The sequence below is a fragment of the Pyrus communis genome, chromosome 11, assembly GCF_041283825.1.
Source record: "Pyrus communis isolate YQ-2024b chromosome 11, ASM4128382v1, whole genome shotgun sequence".
Lineage (NCBI taxonomy): Eukaryota > Viridiplantae > Streptophyta > Magnoliopsida > Rosales > Rosaceae > Pyrus > Pyrus communis.
The window spans coordinates 1,774,138-1,794,639 of record NC_142575.1 but is presented as its reverse complement, the minus strand read 5'-3'; the positions used below and the strand labels follow the sequence as shown (position 1 = coordinate 1,794,639).

The window sequence follows — 20,502 nt, the reverse complement described above, 5'->3', positions numbered from 1 at the left end:
GAAAATGTGGTGTTATAGCGGATCAGAATTTTACAATTGAATGCAGAAATCAGACAATCAATTACATAGCAAGAAATCATTCTTCCTTTTTCATTCGGATGTTTTAGAACTTTTGGTGGATATGGATTGCGAAGGATGTGAATAGAGGGCAAGATCTCTTTTCTAATTCATCATTTTTGTCTCACCAATCTCGTTAATTTGACGTGCAGGTTGTACTGCATTGTCGCTAAATTAATTACAATATTGGATTATGCATATGGGAATATGCATGCAGGTGTGGATAACTTGGAAACGGACATGGATAAACAAAAGGCGACGGTGACGGGGTATGTAGATCAAAGGAAGGTGTTAAAGGTTGTGGGAGAAGAACAGGGAGGAGGGCCGGATTTTGGCTGTTCCCATACGACGGCGAATACTATCCGTATGCATTTCAATATTTAGACGAGTCTACGTATTCGTCTTCCTACAACTACTACATGCATGGCTAGAACGAAAGAGTGCACGGATGCTTCCCTGACCCGGCTGATAATACTGTACATCTCTTTAATTAGTGATGACAACAAGCCTACTGCACCCTATGTGATCAAACAATAATAGTTCTTTCTGGTATTTTTGTAAACCAGATGGCTAGAAGTCGTATTTTGAAAATCTATACCTTTACAATCTGTGTAGAATTAATCAATAGGGGTGTTGGAGGCATCTGAAAAATGTAAAATATGTAAAGCAACGCATTATTAATGAATTTGATTATGTGAATCTTAGTCACCGAGTTTTCTTCGAGTAGACAAAATTATGTCGAATTTTATGTGAAGAAAAATGATTTTATGGGGCTAAAGTTTAACAAAAGACACAAATAGTTTATACGAAGTTGTCTCAAACGAGATCAAATCTTTTGCACCCAAAACAGGTGTGACCTTTTTGTGATTCCAATTATTGTTTGACACATATTACATTTACAACAACAGGGTTAAAGAAAAATTAAGTTTATAAACACGTGTTAGTCAATGATTGAGGTTACAGAGAGGCCACACCTATTTTTGATACAGAAGATTTGACAGACCAGAATATAAATGAAGGAATAAGCCGTTGGTACAAATTCAAAAGATTATCCACCCGATTAAATAGTCGGGTATGAATGTGGATGATCCGACTGAACCCAAGCCAACCAGAAAGCGCGCGTATATAGCACCAAAACAACATAACATGGCGGGAAAATTAACCCTAAAGAAAACCCCAAATTCAAACCTCTCAATTCGCACACTGACACTTTCATGGAAAAATACTTGGTCAGTCTCAAGCCCTCGTCTCAAAATCCCAGCAAACCTATCTCACGGTATTCACGAATTGACAACCATTTTCAATTTCCCTGCTTTAATTCTGTATTCATTTTCAATTGAGGGTTTTCGTTTGTTTAGGTGCAGATGGAGTCGGAGCATGATCGAACTGAACGGAAGATTCGAGCCCAATTATCGCCATTCTGTCTCCGGTTTACTCATGGAATCATATTCGGAGGTGCCCAGTTAGTTAATTTTGATATTCCTGAGTTTATCAGTTAGATTAGTTAGCTGCATTCTGCAAGTACATTGATTTGTTTACTTTGATGTTTGATGTAGCTTAAGAAATTTCCGCATTTGTACCACTTCAATGGCGGACCGTGTCAAACCCATGTATGTAATGTTACAAACCCGGAAAGCAGAAACCCAATTTGTTATGATTATTAAGATTTAAAATTTTTATTATGTTTGTGATGTTTTCAATTTTGTAGTTGAATTGGATCGACAATGGAGCGTTTCTTTATCACCAAGCGCCAATCACAAAGTCGGTAATGTCTATTTGCTTATGTAATTCATCTGTTGTGAAAAAAGATTACTCATTTTGACATCTTTTCAGGCAAGGAATCTCTGCACTGGATTTTGACCAAAAGGTAAATACATTTTGAGTTGGTTTTTGATTTATTTCATTTTGTGTTTCTGTGTTCGTGTATGTGTGCGCATGTTGGTTCTACTTTTCACTTCATTTCTTGTATTTACATTTCGTTTTTTCTCCTTGATAACTTTATATTTAGGGAATATACCTGGCATCTGTGACAAAATCAGGGTGCTTAACAGTGCATGATTTCGAAACTCTTTATTGCCAGAGTAATGAACCTTTGCACCGTAAGTTCTTTCACTACAAATTTTCTCTTCTTTTGGCATATATTTGTTTTGGCAGAGTCAAACCTATCCTTATCTAGGCGCTGCACATAATTTCTGAGCATATTACATTGGTGATGCAAATTATATAGTCTGCTGAGCTTGTACAATATTGCACAAAACTAATGGATACGGTTTAAATGCACAAACCTTTTTATACATGCATTTTTTAGGTTTAACAAATCTCATAGCTTTGTCCTTTTTCCCTTGAGCTTATAGTTGATGTTCAATGAAGGATGGAAAATAGTGCTTAATTTGAAAAGTTGTGGCGCTTATTATGATTTATTAAGTGTGCTTTCAAATTACTGGTTGACACTTTTGCTTTAGAAACCCTCTTTTAATTAGCTCTTTTCCTCCTCCTTTCCTGCTAGGCTTGAAGGAAGATGAATCAAAACATGTGGTGCACCTTTCTTTCGATCAACAACTAGACTTTGTTCGGTGGAATCTTGCTAATCAAGATGAGGTTTGAGTTCAATACAAGTTTTACGATAGATACTGTTAATGTAATAAGGCTGCTTCATTGTGCTTTATAATTTGTATTCGTGACTCCACAGAACTATATACATAATGGCTATTCTTTTTCCAACTGACAATTTCTCATGCTTATTTTATGTATGCATAATTTTCAGCCTATTACTTTTATTTTACACTAATGATCCATGGGGTTATTTTTACTGTGTATATGCTTATATTCTTCTTAATTGAAAACAAATGGATTTGTAGTATATTGTACTGTTAGTTTAGAAGCCTTCGTTAAGTCGTTGAGTACAGCACATTTAAGGTTGATTTGTTTTAATTGGTTTATCTCTCGTCGGTTTCTAACATCAAGATTTTCCTACTTTGTTTATGTTAGGTTGTTTGCACATCTACAAAAAGGAATGAAGTACTTATATTTGATATTAGTTATATCTCATCTAAACCATCCCAGGTAAGTTTCTCTCCCTCTCTTTTCTTGGTTAAGAGAAAGTTTAGAGGAATAAAAGCGCTCAATTGTACTCACAGACATAGTCACAGGCACACAGATACATACGTACCACATGCATGATTTAAATGAGGATGATGTGAATTTTTAGATTTGCAGTTCCGGTCAGGCTATATAAACTTTGATATCTGATAAGCTTCTCTATACGATAGGTTTGTGGACATCTATGCGATAAATACTTATATTTGATATTTGTCCTTACTTTTTGATCCAGGTGTTAAGGACAAGACATAGTGTTTCTGTCTTTGGGTCTAATATTCATAAAGGCCTTACTGATATTGCTTCTACTTCACTTGACGATTCCAGGTTGGTGAAATAAAGAGACAACGTTTTTCATTTTCTGACTTTTGTACTTATTTTTTACTTCTATCAGTTATATTGTCTTTCTAAGACGGCGTTCCTTTTTTGGTGATTTTAGAATACTGGCTTCTGATACACATGGTGCAATCAACGTATGGGACAGAAGAAAGAGCACATTTCCATGTCTTGAACTCACTACAGATTCCCGTGGAACCCTTAATAGTATACAATTGAATGTGGAAAATCAGGTCTGTAACAATTCACAACTTTTTCTTCAATCTTTTACTTTTACATATATATGGGAACTTGAGATAGGCACATCTTTTAGGAAAGCATGTAACCATGCTTTTGTTTCTTTGTGTTATAAACCTAGTACATAATAAAAAATTATGTTTAATAAGTAGCAACCATTGTGATTATGATTCATGAATGAGGATTACTTGTTCAAACTTATATATGTATATACTCTAGATTTCTAGTTATATCAATTATCTTAAGGTGAAAGATCATTTAGGAAGAAATATTGCAGGCAAGGCATTTTCTTAAAACCAGGAACTCAGTCATCATAGTCAGAGGGTATGGTACTAATTCCTTTCCAAGTTAATTGTGATGATCCAAAATTGATTTTAATTATTTTTTGGAGTTGCATGAAAAAGAAAACTGGAAGGGTCTAAATGATTAGACGTAGTGTGGTGCACTCTTTAGTCCTATATGAGTGAATTTTCTCATAGTTTTCGTGTGAATATAACATGAAAGAGATTCATAGAAAGACCCAAACTAACTAGTATTACAATAAGAGAATAATGCTTGGAAGTCTCAATTAAAGATCTTGAATTTGGAAGCATGTTCTCAGTCGATATCCTACGATTTCTCCTTTCCATGAGTAAATTTTTCCTCTAAACAATTTTACACTTTTTTTTTTTTTTTTCAGATCGTTTTTGGAGCTGGAAAGAATGGATTTATTTATATATGGGATCTTCGTGGTGGAAGAACATCTTCTACTCTTCAGAGTAATAAAGAAGTAAAACAACAAGAACTGAAAATCAGCACCCTGACACAATTCTAGCAGTTCTGCAAAATGATAGTACTAATTTTCTGTTTCATTTTTTTGGTTTCTATAGATACGTCATCCACCTCTAACATCATTGAAGTTATCATCAATGTTAGAGAAAATTGGGCCTCTGAAGGTATCAAATATGTTATTTACAAATACTGTTTTAGGAAAAAGAATTAGTATTGTTCATCCAAATTTTTTATGCATGTTACCTTGTAAGTTTTGAGTATTATATATTGCTTCATTGAAGCCAAAAACTATTTGACACATTAACATCAGGAATGTGAACTGTAAGGTCAATCATAGATTCATAGCAGACCTAAGTTATGTAAATGTCATGTTTTGCGTATTTTAATTTAGACAACTAAATTTTCTCATTATTTTTCAGGCACAATCAGACATTATTTCTAAGGAGATACAATCCATAAATCTCGATCCATCTTGCCCGCATCAGTTGGCATTCCACCTTGATGATGGTTGGTAGGTCTGGGGAGGAGTTTTCTTTCCTGTTATTATTGGTGTTGATTAATTTTGTATGCTAATTTTTGAATTAAAAACTTGCCTCTGGCTGCAAGTACCTAACAATATGAACCTAGCTGGAATACTGTTCTGAACACGTCGGACGCATGATAATTTCTCTTTCAAGAAAATATTATTTACAAGAGATTTGGTTTACAGTAAAAGGGAAATGTACCTTAGAAAACAATAGGAATGTGTGCTTGACATGTGACAATTCTTTTGGGTGTAAAGCAACTTTCAACATATTCAGGACTTGCAGGGCTTGCTGGACTTTCTGTACTTGACAATAGAGCCTTTAATAAATTCCCGTTTAGATTATGATATAATTTTTTTTACCAAAAGCATCATTCTAACGCACTCTCCATTGCTTCTTGCTTGTGCCTCGTTTAATGCAGGTCAGGTGTTTTGGATGTTTATAATTTTCAAGTTACACATATTCATTGTCCTCCGCCTGCTTGGTTGTAAGTGTTACTCATTTAATATCATGTGTTAACTTTAAAAACACTATAAATTTGTTTTTAAGAGCTCTATTTGTTTAATGTTTCCTTTCATTCTGATGGCGTAGAAATGATTCTGGTGTATCAGCTGATCTGTTATATTTGAGAAAACCTTCATGGCTGCCAATAAATTCGGTAAGGACTTACCGCTACTTGCATACTCCAAGTCATTTCTAAAGTGGTTGATTACAATCGGTGGTAGGCTGTAGCAATCCTACAAGATTTTCATTTTCTTGGCCTTAAAATTTAATTTTGTTGTGTCGACCACTTGTATTGTACAGTAAAGTCTTAAATCTGTCACTTTTATAATGCAGATCTATGTGGTTGGATCATCAACTGACAGTGGGATTTATATTTTGGATTTCTATCCCGATTCAAGCTCTCCTAGCCATGTGGACTACATGTAAGAAACTCTACAACTTACTAGTATGTCAATTAGCCATCAGGTCTACCTAGGCGTAAGACCTAAATTATAAGGTTGGTTAGATAAGAACAGTAATGTGACCATCAGTCTCTGCGGCTGAGGGTTTCTTATCGAATACATAATCTGAAATGATATGAACATTCAGCAGAACTAATAGCACTTTTTACTTTAGAAGGATGGTTAGATAAGAGTAGAAATGTGACATTTACTTCACTTGCCTTTTCCCCTTCTCCTATAATTATCTCATTTTCGGTTTGGCCCTTGTGGGAACGTTGTTTATTTTGCATTTTGGTTAACCATATGTTTCTTTATCTTGTAGAGACGATGCACAAAATCTTTCTGGGGTAAAGAATCAAGAGAAGAAAAACAGGTTTCTTCCATTGTCAGAAAGGGTTACAGCATGTGCAGCTCATCCTCTCAACAGTACCATCATTGCTGGAACAAGGGTATGTATTCTCGAAAGCCTACTTTGTGATTCAGTTTTTCAAATCCTATGGATTCTTTAAAATCCTATGACATGGTTACTACTTTCTACTCCAATTATACACACGTACGTGAAGGAAAATGGTTCGCGATATTGAAACGTGTCTAAACATTTGACCGAACCTGTGCTTGCAATCTATTAATTTGCAGTGTTTCCCTTATGAATTAATTTTACCATGAATCTCATATTCGTACACCTTTATACAGTATCACTGATGAGTTTTCGTTGTTAATACATGAGGCCTGATACTTTATGGATGATTGGTTTCAGAATTCATCTTTGCTCGTGATTTCGCAAAGTCACAAGTCATGTTAAAGTGACCAACCGATGCTGTGGTGACTTGTATATCTCCACCAGTGTAAGCAGAAATGTCCAGTGGTCAAGAAACTACTGCAAAACGCTTAACCCCAAGGCTTTTATGATTTGTGCTGTTCATAATTTGTCAGCTCATCTGCTCATGTGTTATACATAGCCAGGGGACCAGAGGAAGAGTAGAAGTATTTTCTTTTGTAGATTTTATAGATTGGAGGATTGTTGTAGATCGTAGTGAATAGTTTGTTTTGAGAAGATTTCAGAGATCGTGAAATTGTACGTTATGACCCAAAATAACATATACATTATTATGGATGAATAATTTTGTCTATGGAGATCAACGTTGGTACTCGAATCAATACGACAATTCTCATTAATAATGCAATTTTGCACTGCAAGATCAAAACTGAAATTGCAGCTTGAATTGCAAGAAAAGATTGCACCAAATCTGGTGTTTACAGACTAAATTTCAACAGACATGAAAATGGCTATATTGTTGTAGCAACAACAATGACAAATCGGAAAACTGATGATATACAGGACTAAAGATAAATGCCGAGAGACACTTGGTATTGTAGAACAATACACGGTTTTGAAAATCTTCGTCTACAAAAAGTAAACAGACTCAGAAGCAACACTTCATGAAGATGGCTGAAAACTTTTGGCTGGAACGGAAAGAGCAACAGCACCATAATCCGCCCTTGAGAATTTCCTGTAAACTGCTTGAAGTTTACTTTCCGCTGCATTCAAGTGAAGGCCGACCAAGAGCTTGGCACAGTCCCTGTTGCATTACAAAGAACACACCCAAATTAGTAAATATACACAACAGTTTCACAAATCACAGCTACACCGCACAGATTCCAAATGAAGTTTACCTCAATTGGTCTTCAGAATAGCCAGTGTGGTGCTTCAAAGTTTCAGTCCAGAAAGGATTCTTATTGAGAGTATAACGCGCAGCATAGACGGCGGCAGCAGATATCATGGATGGGGAGTACAGAATGATAGTCGGATAATGCAGGATTCCGAGCTCAGCTAGAAAGAAAACCATGTTCTTCGTCTGCATTAGATCAGTAAGTAAATTAGTATTTGTCGGTTCAACAAACAGAATTTCAATGTTTCTGTTTTACTTAAAACCACGGAAAATTAACTACCTCCTCATCAGGCGAAACAGAAGCTTTGATGTATCGAGACAGGAAGACATAAGGGGTGGGAACTGTCAAATACCACTCCAGCTTCCCCAGGATTGCTTTCTCCATGCGTAGTATCTGATCGCTGGTGTATGCGTAGTCTGACAAGCAAACAAAGTCATTGACCTGCATATCGAAAACCCCATTTCAGATCAAATTACAACTCTCAAAATATGATGTCACTAAAACAACTCAAGGAACACTACCTGTGGAGCCCATATTTCCTCATATTTGGATGCTATGACCATAGAACTAATACCAATTAGCTGAAGTTCCCTCCTTGAAATAATCTTCTTCGAAAGGTAGCGATCAATTATGTTCACAGTCAGGTAGAAGGTTTCAGGCATCAGTTCAAATTTCCTGTGAACATCTATCAACCAGTCTATGAGGATTGATCTCATCTTTGTATTTATGTCTGGTTGAGAATCCATGTAGTCATGAACACGGCTATCATCCTGCATTCCAAAATTTCATTTGGTAAGATACGAGATAAGGAGAAGGGGAAATTGAAGACTAGAGGAAAAGAATACAACATACTTCAGTGAGCTTGTAGAACTTGTATAAATCATCAATGTATTCCACCACTGCTAATTCATCATTGACATCAGCTGAATCGATTTCAACAATCTTTGCTTTTGGCTTGATGTTCACTCCAAGAGCCATAGCCTGCAGCAAACAAAAATTTCAAATACTCCAACAAAGAATAGTTAAAAACTCAACACCTGTTATGCCAAAAGAAAACCAAAACTCACCTTGCTTCGAGCTGTGAGGATCGAAGTCAGTGTCTTGACTTCCTTCCGCCCTTCTTCTGGCTTGCATTGATTCACAGGCTTCTTTTCTTCTCCTTCATCAGTACTAATAACAACCACAACATCAGATTTTGGCTTGTCAATTTCCTTCCTGGGAACTACCTTCTTGGCAGGAACACGCTTTCGATTGAGAGCTAGCTTATCATCAAGTACTGGCAGCACCACAGGGTTCTATAATTTAAAGAATCCAGTTCCATGAGCACAATTAACTCCTAGTTTCAAAAACCAAAATCCATAAGAACAAAAATAATGAGGTAAAAAGCTGTGGTAAATTATTATTACCACATCGTTAACTCCTTTTTCTTGTCCCTTTGCTATCAGTTGTGCATGAAAACTCCTGCAAGTCAAGAATTTGTTAGTTAATTGCTTGTGTGTTTGCGGGGGAGAGAGAGAGAGAGAGACAGAGAGAGAGAGGAGAAAGAGAGTAGAGACCTAGTAATGGGGCGATTGCCAATGTCCTGAAGAACTCGCCTGTCCCTTCTGAGTGCATCACCACCTTGAGGAAAAACAAACACGAAATACATCAATATCGAAGAAACCAGCCATTAAAATATGAAGATTTCCCAGAAAAAAAAAAAAAAGAAAAAAAAATCTGAATCGCTACAATATAACAACAAGAAAGAACACGAAATACTTCCAGAATGAAAAGCCCCAATTAATTAAGCAACAATAAACCAAATACCCAGAAGGAACCCATCAAATCCACCACTACGAATTAAAAAAATATGAACAAGAAAAGAAACGGGCAGATCAAAATAAACAAGAAAATTGATAAACCCAGATAAAATCGCCTCAACAAAACCCAGAAATTTAAATGGAGAATTCTACAAAACCCAGATAGAATCACATCAAAAGAACCCAGATTTTTAAATTTAAATTCAAATTTTCAATTCAGAAATCAGAAATGGGATCGGCGAATACCTTTGGGTTGCTGTGGAACAATCGCTGGTTTGGCTTCCTCCATTGATGGCTGAGATCTCCTTATCGCCCTCTAGAGTTTCCGGATTCAGTGAATTTTCAAACGAAAATCGCCTTCTTTCTCTCTCTTTCTTTGTTTCGCTCTGCGCTTTGCGTTTCTTGTCTCAGGAGCCTAAAAGCAAAGCAAACGGTACTATTTGAAGCTTACGAACCGACATTAGGCCACAACGGTCAAAATTTTTTTATTTGAATCTCATTCGTTGGATTTTGGTGCACGGCTGCGATTCATTTTTTATATTGGTTTAAAATCGTGGCTTAATTGGTAATTCAGTCATGTTTGGCATTTGTCAATGCACACATACGAACCTTTGGCTGTTTTTACCATATAAGCTAAAATATGGAATTTTTATTTTATTGGTTTTTAATGAATTAAATGAATTTTATCTTATGACATGGACAAGTAATTAGGGGGATGTTAAAGAGATTCCCTACTTAAATCATATTCCGTGACCACAGAATACAGAAGTTGAGAACGCGCCTTAGAGCAACGAAAATGTTGCTTCTTTGTGATCGGATTCGAGTCGTGGGAATAGCCTCTTTGTAAAACAATGGTAAGACTGTGTACGATAAATATTCCCTGAACTCTTGCTAAGCTGATAATCTTATTAACTTGAGATCACTTTTTTTAAAATGTGAATATTGATTGTTGAATTTATCTTAAATAATTTAAAAATAAAATCCAACAATCAATCGTCCCATTGTATAGCCTATAAAATATGATCTAAAAATTTTCTCCGGAGCATACAATATATGTTCATAAGGGAAAACCATCTAATTGTTTAGGTAGTAACATCGAATATTGAAAGTGCCAATTATGGGCAAACCAACCTCCCCATATTGGTAAAGATATGGGCCTTGAGTTTCGTTGTTTTGGACCTCTCCGCAATGCACCTCTTCCAACCAACTCCAACCTGGCTTAAGCCCAATAATTTTGGGCCTTTACATTTTGACCTTGGGCTTCCAATGGTGACCGAAAGATTGGCCCAGCAAAAGAAAAAAAAATTGAAAAAGATTTAGGCCCGGCCGAAAGGTGGAGGTCATGTATGCAAATAGGATAACAATATTTTTGTTCATTACCGTTAAATAATAATGATGTTCATCATCATATTTATCACTATTAAATAAATTTAAATTACAAAATCTACATAGTTTATAGGTATAAATTTTTAAATTCATCAAATGATGATAAATAAATTAATAAGCATAACCACCGCATAAAAACGATGAGCAAAAAACTAGAGTGAGATGCACACAAAAGAACAAATGCACAAGCATTTTATATTTTAGACTAAGTCAACTTTAGGGGTGAAAAAAATACCCAAAATTCCAATTCAAACCAAAAAAATCTCCATCCCAAACCAAAAATGTATCTTGAAAGCACTTACACCGCAAGAATGATTACTTTCATGATTAAACCACATTTTAAGACTAAATGGGAGGAAGAAATCATATAATTAAAACAACAAATCCAATTAGCCATTAGATTTCAAACATATTATACCACAAAAGTTATCGAAGCAAACGACTTGTTGTCTAAACACGAACCAAACCTCTAAGGTCTGGAAATTCCAAAACGAAAGATCCATCTACAACTAACTACACGTCGTTTAAAAGCCAAAGGCTATGAAACCCCGAAATTGCTCTCCAAATATCATCAAGCCCTCTCGCCCCTAATCCTCCGAGCGAGCTGGATATCCTTGGGCATAATGGTAACTCTCTTGGCATGTATCGCGCAGAGGTTGGTGTCCTCGAACAGTCCCACCAAGTACGCCTCCGCCGCCTCCTGGAGCGCCGCCACGGCGCTGCTCTGGAACCTCAGATCGGTCTTGAAATCCTGGGCGATCTCCCTCACCAGCCTTTGGAATGGCAGCTTGCGGATCAGGAGCTCTGTGCTCTTCTGGTACTTCCTGATCTCTCTCAGCGCCACAGTTCCCGGCCTGAAGCGGTGAGGCTTCTTCACTCCTCCGGTCGCCGGAGCAGACTTCCGGGCAGCCTTGGTGGCCAGCTGCTTCCTTGGGGCCTTGCCTCCGGTCGATTTCCGGGCGGTTTGCTTGGTGCGTGCCATCGATAAAATTGAGAGGGATGGCTCTAAGTGTTCTGGGATCTGTTTGTTTCTCGGGAAAATTGGGGAATTGGAAATAGGAAAGTGGTTGGAATTTGGGCTTGGATTTTGGTGGGTATATATAGTAGGTGTGTGGGTGGAGGGAAATGTAGATTTTGTGTGTGTTTTGAAATGGTTTGGAGGGAGATTTTGGAGCGTTGATAAGGTTTTAGTGGACGACTAGGATTGGTTAAGTGGAGTTGCCAAGATTGCGATCCGTGGTCTCTTGGACTGACCAATAGGATGAATTTCTCTTTGGCGCATATTTATTTATAATTTTGTTTATTTATTTACGATATCAACAAAAGGAAACTTGGCACAATGATATTGGGCGCAGGGCCCATTCCAACTTGGGCTGTCAAATTTCATACAAACAGATAAATTGTGGTTTTATAGGTTAAATTGTTGTCCGCACGGTAAATCGTGTGTTTAATTTTTGACAGGAGTGAATCATACGAAGGTGATCAATGAGAGTTTGAAATGATTTTACGAGTCTTTTTGGCTGCCGTAATGGTGAAATGCTATGTCGAAGCCACCAACTAGTCTTTTTTTTTTTTTTTTTAATAATAATAAAAAAATACTAAACAGGTGCAGTTACGTGTATATTTGACAACTTTGTTCAAAATTATATTGAAGAATATATGTGTATTATTTAAAATTTTAATATTCTTCTATTTTAAATTTTCACTAATATGTCGGAAATATGTGTGGAACACGTGAATTATATATGCACGACTCAAAAACATGTTAAAAGTACGTGTATTAGGTGTATATATACACAAGTATAGTACTTTGGAGTTAAAACAATATATAGTTCAATGAATCATTGACATGTGTACAGCAAATCAAAGTATTTTTAATACACATGGTAATATACAAACAATTGTGACCTCAAAAAAATTACAAAAATTGGCTGAAATGATGAAAATATAAATTTCATTTTCTAAAATAATTGTTTTTCGGAATTTGGTCAATATGCCATCTATATTAAATCAATAATGTCGTCACTTCGTGACTTGGTTTTGTCATTACAATCGAGATGTTCGATTTTGTCACAAATTTTTTGTTCCGAATCTGAATATTTCCTAAATGAGTTGATAGAAGCTGGCATGCATATAAAGATTCCAAAAATGCAGATTCGAAATAAAAATAAAAATAAAAATCTTGTGTTTTATCCGATTGGTCTGAAAATCATCCTTAAAAAAACATAGAGCGTACCTCAATACGGAGACAACATGACCGTCAACTTCTTGCTTGTATTATGAAATATTTTTACCAATGAAATAATACTCCCAAAGATTTACTAACACAATCTTAATCGGAAAGGTCCAAATTGAAGACTGCACTACCATTTTGGCCCTTCCTGCTTTCAATTATCCAAAAAACCATTGTTTGATGCATCTTTTAAGGTATTAAAATACATCATATTTAGGCTCAGACATTTATTTAGTGACAAAATCATTGGATCAAGAAGTCTAACAAGGCAGTGATGGATAATATCAATGATTTTACAGCAATAGGGAACGCTTGTGGAATGATCCGTGACACAATTTTTTTTACATAATTTTTTACACATGTTTTTGTGAGGCCATAATGTTTTGAATCACTTATATTTTAGAACATCATTCATAAATCATCCTTGCAAAAAATTAGACAAGTCCAAAACCCCTATGACATTCATTTGTAGTGAAGAAAATGGCCGAATACAGTTCTACAAAGAAACCCTACAATACCCTTAATCTAACGGTTGTGTGGTTTTAGATTTGAGTGATTTTTTTGTACACATGAAATTTGAGGGAAGACTTAAAAGATAGACGGTTTGATTGATTAAAATACATTACAAAGTGGACTCCATAAAAACATGTGTAAAAAGTTGTAAAAAAAGGGGTGTCACGGATCCCTCCCCATTTTTAAAAGAGTTTACTTTGCACTCAAAGTCATGTAGCTTAAGTGGTTAAGAGCATTTATATAGAGAGGTTTCCATTACGTTGTTAAACAAAAATACATCAAACCCTAATGATATAAATGGGTAGTCCATGATTTTAGAGCGAAAAAGATTTATAATATATAGGGATATACACAATCCAATGCAATGCAAATGAGTAATATGTTCTTTGGAATCATGGCTTTCGTAATACCACATGCTTTATGCTTTCTACTCATCCTTATACATCTTCCATTTTTCACCACTTCTCAAACTCACCAAAATATAACTTTAGGCTCATCCCTCACTGCTCTGGATGACAACTCCTTCTAGCCCTCGCCGTCTGGGGAATTTGCTTTCGGTTTCCAAAAAAATGGTAACGGCGGTGGCTTCTTACTACCCATCTGGTTCGATAAAATACCCGAAAAAACCATTGTCTGGTCAGCCATTAATGGAAAGCTGGTGCAAAAGGGATCCACAGTTGAACTCACTGCAGATGGTCGGTTGCTGCTCAACAATACAGTAGGAGGATCAATATCAATTTGGGATGATCAGCCTGCTGCTTCTGGAGTTGCCTATGCAGCCATGCTTGACACGGGAAATTTCGTGCTGGCCAACCGAAGTTCATTCTATTTGTGGGAGAGTTTTCAGCATCCAACTGATACAATCCTCCCCACTCAAATACTCCACGGGAGCTCACTCTTTGCGCGCCATTCGCTAACAAATTACTCGAAAGGAAGATTTATGTTTAAGCTAGAGTCTAATGGAACTCCTGCACTTTATACAACCAATTTCCCATTTGATTCTCCTAATTCTCATTACTGGTCAATCCAAACGGTGGGAAACTATCAGGTATTCTTCAACCCGTCTGGTTTTATTTACCTTACAGACAGTGAACAAAACCGAGTTGAGGACATCGTACCACCCACCACAGAGTCATTGAAAGATTCATACCAGAGAGCTACTGTTGACTATAATGGAGTTTTGATGCACTATATCTACCAGAAAACAAATGGCGGGCTTTGGTACGGTGTGGCATCCTCACCGATAAATATCTGCACGGCGGTTGTGGAAACAACAGGCGGCGGTGCTTGTGGGTTCAATGGGTTATGTGTCTTGGGGGATCAAGGACCAACTTGCGAGTGCCCTGATGGTTACACGCTAAGTGATCCAAATGATGCGCTGAAAGGATGCAGACAGAACTTCACTGCATAAAGCTGTGATGAATCCTCACCAGAAACACATCTTTTCGAAATGAAAGAGATGCAGTACACGGATTTTCCTAACGGAGATTATATGCATTTTCAGTCTGTAAATGAGGATTGGTGCAGAAAAAGTTGCTTAGCTGATTGTTTTTGTGCTATTACCATCTTCTTGGAAGCGAGCAGTGATTGTTGGAAGAAGGGGATCCCTCTTTCAAATGGGAGGAAGCACCATGATGTTGGTTGGAAATCTCTGATCAAAATAAGGAAAGGCAGCCCATTAGCCCCTCCTGCAAGCAAGAAAGATGATTCAGCTATTATCCTTGTTGGATCTGTTCTCATGCTAGTAGCAGTAACCCATTTGGTTATTTCTTTAATAACCTATTTGGTCATTTCTTTAATAACCTTTTTGGTTATTTCGCGTTTTCATTAAAGAAAATCGAAGGTGAGTAAACTTTACCCTGGCATTGAAGGCATTAACCTGAAATGCTTCACTTACATGGAGCTAAAACAAGCTACAGACGGATTCAAGGAGGAACTAGGTCGTGGTGCCTTTGCAACGGTTTACAAAGGAGTTCAAGCATCCGAGAATGGGAAATATATTGCTGTCAGAAGATTGGACAGTATGGTGAGAGAAAATGATTTCGAATTTAAAGCTGAAGTGAGCGCAATTGGGAGAACAAATCACAGAAATTGAGTCCAGCTACTAGGTTTTGCAACGAAGGGCAGCACCGAATTCTTGTGTATGAGTTTATGACCAATGGCTCTCTTGCAAGCTTCCTCTTTGGAGAGTCAAGGCCCAGCTGGTATCAAAGAAGGGAAATTTCCTTGAGAACTGCAAGAGGACTCCTGTATTTGCATGAGGAATGCAGCAGCCAAATCATACATTGTGATATTAAGCCTCAAAACATTCTACTAGACGAGTCTTTCACAGCAAGAATTGCCGACTTTGGGGTAGCCAAGCTTTTGAAGACGGACCAAACTCGAACAACTACTAGGTTCGGAGGAACAAAAGGGTACGTGGCCCCTGAGTGGTTCAAAAGCTTGCCTGTTACAGCAAAGGCGGATGTTTACAGCTTTGGCGTTATGCTATTAGAGATTGTTTGCTGCAGGAAGCATTATGAACCGAAGATGGAGGATGAAGATCAAATGATACCAGCTGATCGGGCGTATCATTGCTATAAGCAAAATACACTGAGGCTGTTGTTAGAGAATGATAACGACGAGTCAATGGATGACCTCGAGATGATGGAGAGGTATGTGATGATTGCATTTTGGTGCATTCACGAAGATCAATCACTAAGACCGATTGACACACCCGATCCCAATATTCCCTGAATACCAGGATAGATCACTAAGACCGAATGACACACCCCGATCCCAATATTCCCTGAATACCAGGATAGACACGTGCTGGCCGACATCCGAGGATGACGAAAGTCATTTATTGAGTGCAAATGCTGAAAACAAAGGATAGATAAGGCTTATAAATATAAAAGAATAATGAATATGCATTTAAGGAACGTGTTCAGAGCATACAACTAACTAGAACACTAAAAGAAATAATATAAAATTGAATGAAACAAAAGAAGTGGGTCCTACACCGAGGACTCGAAGATGTCGATGCGGAAGTGCCTGGTCGTCGAGATTGTATGCCTTGATTCTAAGTCCTGAAGGGGACGCAAAATAAACATCAGTGGACCAAGTTGATATATATATAATAAAACAGTTATCAACGTACTAACCTCTAGGTTTTATGAAAACACATATTATGATAAGCATAGGTTTTTCGAAACCTAGCATTCCGTGCAATGTCTCAAATCATAACTTGTATATATAATAATCACTAGTGAATGTCCGATAACCCCCAAGCCCCATACCGGCTCCCCGTCTCTGAGTAGACAGTCAGAGGAAAATACACTTCAGGCCCCATGCCGGCTCCCCATCCCTGTGCTAAATAGCCAGAGGAAACACACTACAAGCCCTATGGCAACACCAAACCGTCGCCCGGGACGGACCAGATCTATCCCTACGTCCCGTAGCGGAAAGGACCAGTAGGTAAGTACAAAATAGTGAACATACATACATTGAAAAGCAACTTCATAGTATAAAATCATCCATCATCTATACTATAAAGAGGTGTTCTAAACATGTTCTAAATATCATATCATCATCCATCGGATATTCTATAAGAACACGGATTATAGGAAAAATAGTAATAATTCAAATTAGCCTCAGTAAGCATGTTATCTCGTAAAACGTTTCATAAAATATAGTTATCAAATCATGTTTTTCATGTATGCATTTCTACTATTAAAACATGCATTTTTAAGGGGTCCACTCACCGTACACCGTTGGTGCAAAGCCGTACCAAACAGGAATAACGGAATCACTGCTATGAATTGCACCTATTCACACAAATGGTACCTTCAGTCAAACTCTACTCAAACAATTGAATTTGGGAAAATAGACTTAAAAAACGGGTCCAGAACGTCGAAATTAGCCTAGGAGGGGTCCCGCACGAAAACCCAAAAAGTCAACCCCAGGTCAAAGTCAAAAGTCAATGCTAACCGTTGACTGAGTCAATGGGTCAAAGTCAAAGGGTCGTGGGTCAACCATCATAGTCAACCCGGGTCAACCCGGTTTAGGGTTTGGGTATTGGGTCCAAGTTTGGGCCTTTGGGTTTGGGTTAGGGAAATGGGTTTAGATTTTAGGTGGGCTGGTTTAGGGTTTAAACCACATGGGCCCAAAGGCCCAAACTCAGACGGCCCAAGGCCTAAATAGAAAGGGTTTTGGGTTTGCTAACAAGGCCCTAAGGCCTTTAGGTCTTAAAGAAATTAAATAAAAATAAAACAAGAAAAGGGTTAGGGTTTTGGGCTGAAACCAAAACAGGCCTAAGGCCCGTGGGTGGAGAAACGGCTTGAAGGGCCTGGTGCGAACCGGAGGAGAACGCTGGAGCTTCTACAGCTCCGGCCAACTGTAAATGTGCACTTTAGACCCCCATCTAGGTATCAAAATGAAGAACTAGACAAGAGGAGTATTTTTATACCTTTGGTTCGCCGTAAAACGGCCTGTGGTGGTCGGAAAACTCCTCGACAACCACGAAACTCGCCGGAGATGGGTGTGCCTTCACCCGAGTCGATCTCACTCTAAAACCTTGGAAATAACGAGCTCAAATTCAGTAAAACACATCCAGGCAACAACTAACACGGATAGAGGGAAAAATCAAAGCTTACCAAACCGGAAAAACAAAGGAAACTCGCCGGAGAGTTCGGTTCCTACGTCCTCACGGCGACGAGAGCAAGGGAGAGAAAGACGAGGTTTGATGGCAATGATGGTGATGATCTCCCCGAGCAGGTGCAGCTATGGGTGCGCATGTGCGTTCCTGTCGGAGAGAAAAGCACTGAGAGGGAAAGAGATAGAAATGAGACAGAGAGAGAGCTCCAGGAGAATGAGAGAAGAGAGAGAGAGGCGAAAGGCTCGGGGGACAAAATCAGGGGTGGGCCCCTTGGGCACACTATTTAAGACCCAAAAACCATTTTTAAAAGGAAAATATCCCCAAACTTGGTGAAAATACAAAAATATTATTTTTGTTCCATAAATCCCGGGACGAGTTGTTACACTGACCATGAAGAATGTCACACAGATACTTGAAGGAACTCTTGAAGTTCCAATCCCACCAAATATCTCTTCATTATGTGTTCAATCTAACTGATAGAAATAATTGGTTTCCGGATATCAAAATTTGTAGATGTTCGATCATATCATGGCGGACTTAAAACTACCAACTTGGTTCTGATAGTCCTTAGTGTGTAACAAATTTTCAGCAACCAGTATTTCCAATGCTACTACACTTCGTTTCACAGAAAGCACAAAAGCTCTTGGTCATTTTTTATTTCAGAAGTTGAAAGCAAGTATAAATCAATTTATGAAACATATCAATTACCATACATTAACAAACTCAAGCCCAAACCCAACCAAATCCAAGAAAATTTGATCTGGTTAGGAAGTTAAACCCTCGATTTTCAAGCCGTCTAAGCAGGATTCACCTAAACGAGGAAATTAGATGCAAATAATCACGTGATCAGAGAAGGAACGTTAAACAAAGAAAACTGCTGGTTAGGAAGAGTTAAGAGGCGTAAAACAAAAGAAAATGCGGATTAGGGTTCCTTTTACTGTTGCGTGATTTAAATTCATTCAATATTCTGCACCTTTTTCTTCTTTGAATGAAGCCATTGTTAATGGTGACGATCTATTGATTGTATAGCTTAAACTTTTATGCTTCCTCTTATCCATCCTCTGAAATCATCATAAGTTCCGAAGCTCGTTATTTTCCTAGGCATCTAATAAGCAAAGTTATAGATAAATGCACTAGAAACACAAGAAAAGAGATGATCAATATGTTGTGATTGGCTCATATTATGAGTTGGCAACAATTTCATCTCAACCATGTGGAGTGCTAGCTACTTTCGGCTAAAGAAAGGGACAAAGAAAAAGGGGACATCATTATGATGTCTAGCCCTTGATTTGTGGCTTTTACAAAGGCAAAGAATTGGCCTTGTGTGATGAGCCGAAAGAGAGAAGAGGAGAGAGAGAAGGCGGGGCCTTTTGTTTATATTAAGGCATTTGGTTATGCCTTTGTCAAGTGTGAAAGAGAGCATCCAAGGGGGAGAGCATTCGGCTCTCCCATGGAAAAGGTTGAACATGGGTTGAGAGAAAATCAAGAGAGCTAGAGTGAAAAGTATTCTAGTGAAAGAACTCTTGGAGTAGAGTGAGGCTCTTGGGAAAATTCTGTGAGTGGGTGTACAAGGGATATGGGATTGGGTTATGTCGATTTAACTCATGTATACTTGTACTGTTATTCTCATAGTGAAGAGCAATATCTCTCCGGGGACGTAGGCAGTTTTTTGCCGAACCTCGTAAATTTCTCTGTATCTTTATTTCTTGTATTTTATTTTGTTCAACTGTGTGTGATTTTGGTGAGGTTGTAATCTGAATCTCGGTTCCGCACTAACGAACGGGCCAAGGCACAACACAATATGCCAAAGAAAACCTCAAGTTTTGGTGCACACACATATTTTATCCATATACACACGCACATATATTATATATATGTTAGTTTAATGTAAGTCATTTGGACCTTACTATCTAAAAGTGCCGTGCATTTGAAGGCTAGAAAGAATTAACCTCGCCCAATTAGAAATGACTCAAATTGTTGTTTCAGTTAAACCTATTGTGTGGACGTCAAGCAATCCAACTGCATATGATCCATAATTAACAGGCCGGCAAGCTACTGACTTTTCATTTGTCGAACCCATCAACTAGATGTTGCAACTTAGGTTTTAGGTGGATTTTAACTTGGATATTTCACTCTTAATACTTGCGTTGGGGTTCCGTTGAGAATTTGATTTTTCGCTTTGTTTTGTTTCTTCTATATAATAGGATAATATTTTCAATTCTGTTTATCAAATTTGGATATGATTAAAAAAGTAAGCGTAGTAAATGCGATTTGTGCAAAACTTGAGTGTAGTAAAATG

The 20,502-nt window shown here is 37.6% G+C and overlaps 3 protein-coding genes and 1 pseudogene across 3 annotated transcripts; 2 read left to right on the top strand and 2 right to left on the bottom strand.

Moving 5' to 3' along the window:
* Positions 1 to 1,151: 1,151 nt before the first annotated feature.
* On the top strand, positions 1,152 to 7,093 carry LOC137743230 (Transducin/WD40 repeat-like superfamily protein). The gene is made up of 18 exons (XM_088680021.1): positions 1,152 to 1,333; positions 1,416 to 1,512; positions 1,614 to 1,667; positions 1,766 to 1,818; positions 1,891 to 1,924; positions 2,066 to 2,156; positions 2,564 to 2,655; positions 3,046 to 3,120; positions 3,389 to 3,480; positions 3,593 to 3,722; positions 4,406 to 4,495; positions 4,596 to 4,661; positions 4,917 to 5,008; positions 5,443 to 5,508; positions 5,613 to 5,679; positions 5,859 to 5,947; positions 6,288 to 6,414; positions 6,723 to 7,093. The coding sequence occupies exons 1-18, from the start codon at positions 1,272 to 1,274 to the stop codon at positions 6,765 to 6,767; spliced, it is 1,422 nt and encodes a 473-aa protein (XP_088536147.1). The 5' UTR covers positions 1,152 to 1,271; the 3' UTR covers positions 6,768 to 7,093.
* A 14-nt stretch (positions 7,094 to 7,107) lies between these two features.
* Positions 7,108 to 9,940, bottom strand: LOC137743540 (G2/mitotic-specific cyclin S13-7). The gene is made up of 9 exons (XM_068483454.2): positions 9,682 to 9,940; positions 9,193 to 9,256; positions 9,043 to 9,097; positions 8,704 to 8,931; positions 8,489 to 8,617; positions 8,158 to 8,406; positions 7,916 to 8,077; positions 7,640 to 7,821; positions 7,108 to 7,545 (listed from the first exon to the last, which is right to left on the bottom strand). The coding sequence occupies exons 1-9, from the start codon at positions 9,722 to 9,724 to the stop codon at positions 7,404 to 7,406; spliced, it is 1,254 nt and encodes a 417-aa protein (XP_068339555.2). The 5' UTR covers positions 9,725 to 9,940; the 3' UTR covers positions 7,108 to 7,403.
* A 1,249-nt stretch (positions 9,941 to 11,189) lies between these two features.
* On the bottom strand, positions 11,190 to 11,908 carry LOC137742781 (histone H3.2). The gene has a single exon (XM_068482730.2). It carries the CDS (start codon positions 11,801 to 11,803, stop codon positions 11,393 to 11,395), a length of 411 nt encoding a protein of 136 aa, XP_068338831.1. The 5' UTR covers positions 11,804 to 11,908; the 3' UTR covers positions 11,190 to 11,392.
* Positions 11,909 to 13,820: 1,912 nt separating this feature from the next.
* Positions 13,821 to 18,781, top strand: LOC137743231 (G-type lectin S-receptor-like serine/threonine-protein kinase LECRK3; annotated as a pseudogene).
* Positions 18,782 to 20,502: the final 1,721 nt, after the last annotated feature.

What these genes read in the sequence shown, in the direction of transcription:
- LOC137743230 (XM_088680021.1), top strand. Translation starts at nt 1,272, where the DNA reads ATGGAAAAATACTTGGTCAGTCTCAAGCCCTCGTCTCAAAATCCCAGC. An exon ending in CTCTTCAGAGTAATAAAGAA is followed by an intron (nt 4,496 to 4,595) that starts GTAAAACAACAA and finishes TGGTTTCTATAG; the next exon opens with ATACGTCATCCACCTCTAAC. An exon ending in CATGGCTGCCAATAAATTCG is followed by an intron (nt 5,680 to 5,858) that starts GTAAGGACTTAC and finishes TTTATAATGCAG; the next exon opens with ATCTATGTGGTTGGATCATC.
- LOC137743540 (XM_068483454.2), bottom strand. Translation starts at nt 9,724, where the DNA reads ATGGAGGAAGCCAAACCAGCGATTGTTCCACAGCAACCCAAAG. An exon ending in TCCTCACAGCTCGAAGCAAG is followed by an intron (nt 8,618 to 8,703) that starts GTGAGTTTTGGT and finishes TGTTTGCTGCAG; the next exon opens with GCTATGGCTCTTGGAGTGAA. An exon ending in TATTCTGAAGACCAATTGAG is followed by an intron (nt 7,546 to 7,639) that starts GTAAACTTCATT and finishes GTAATGCAACAG; the next exon opens with GGACTGTGCCAAGCTCTTGG.
- LOC137742781 (XM_068482730.2), bottom strand. Translation starts at nt 11,803, where the DNA reads ATGGCACGCACCAAGCAAACCGCCCGGAAATCGACCGGAGGCAAGGCC.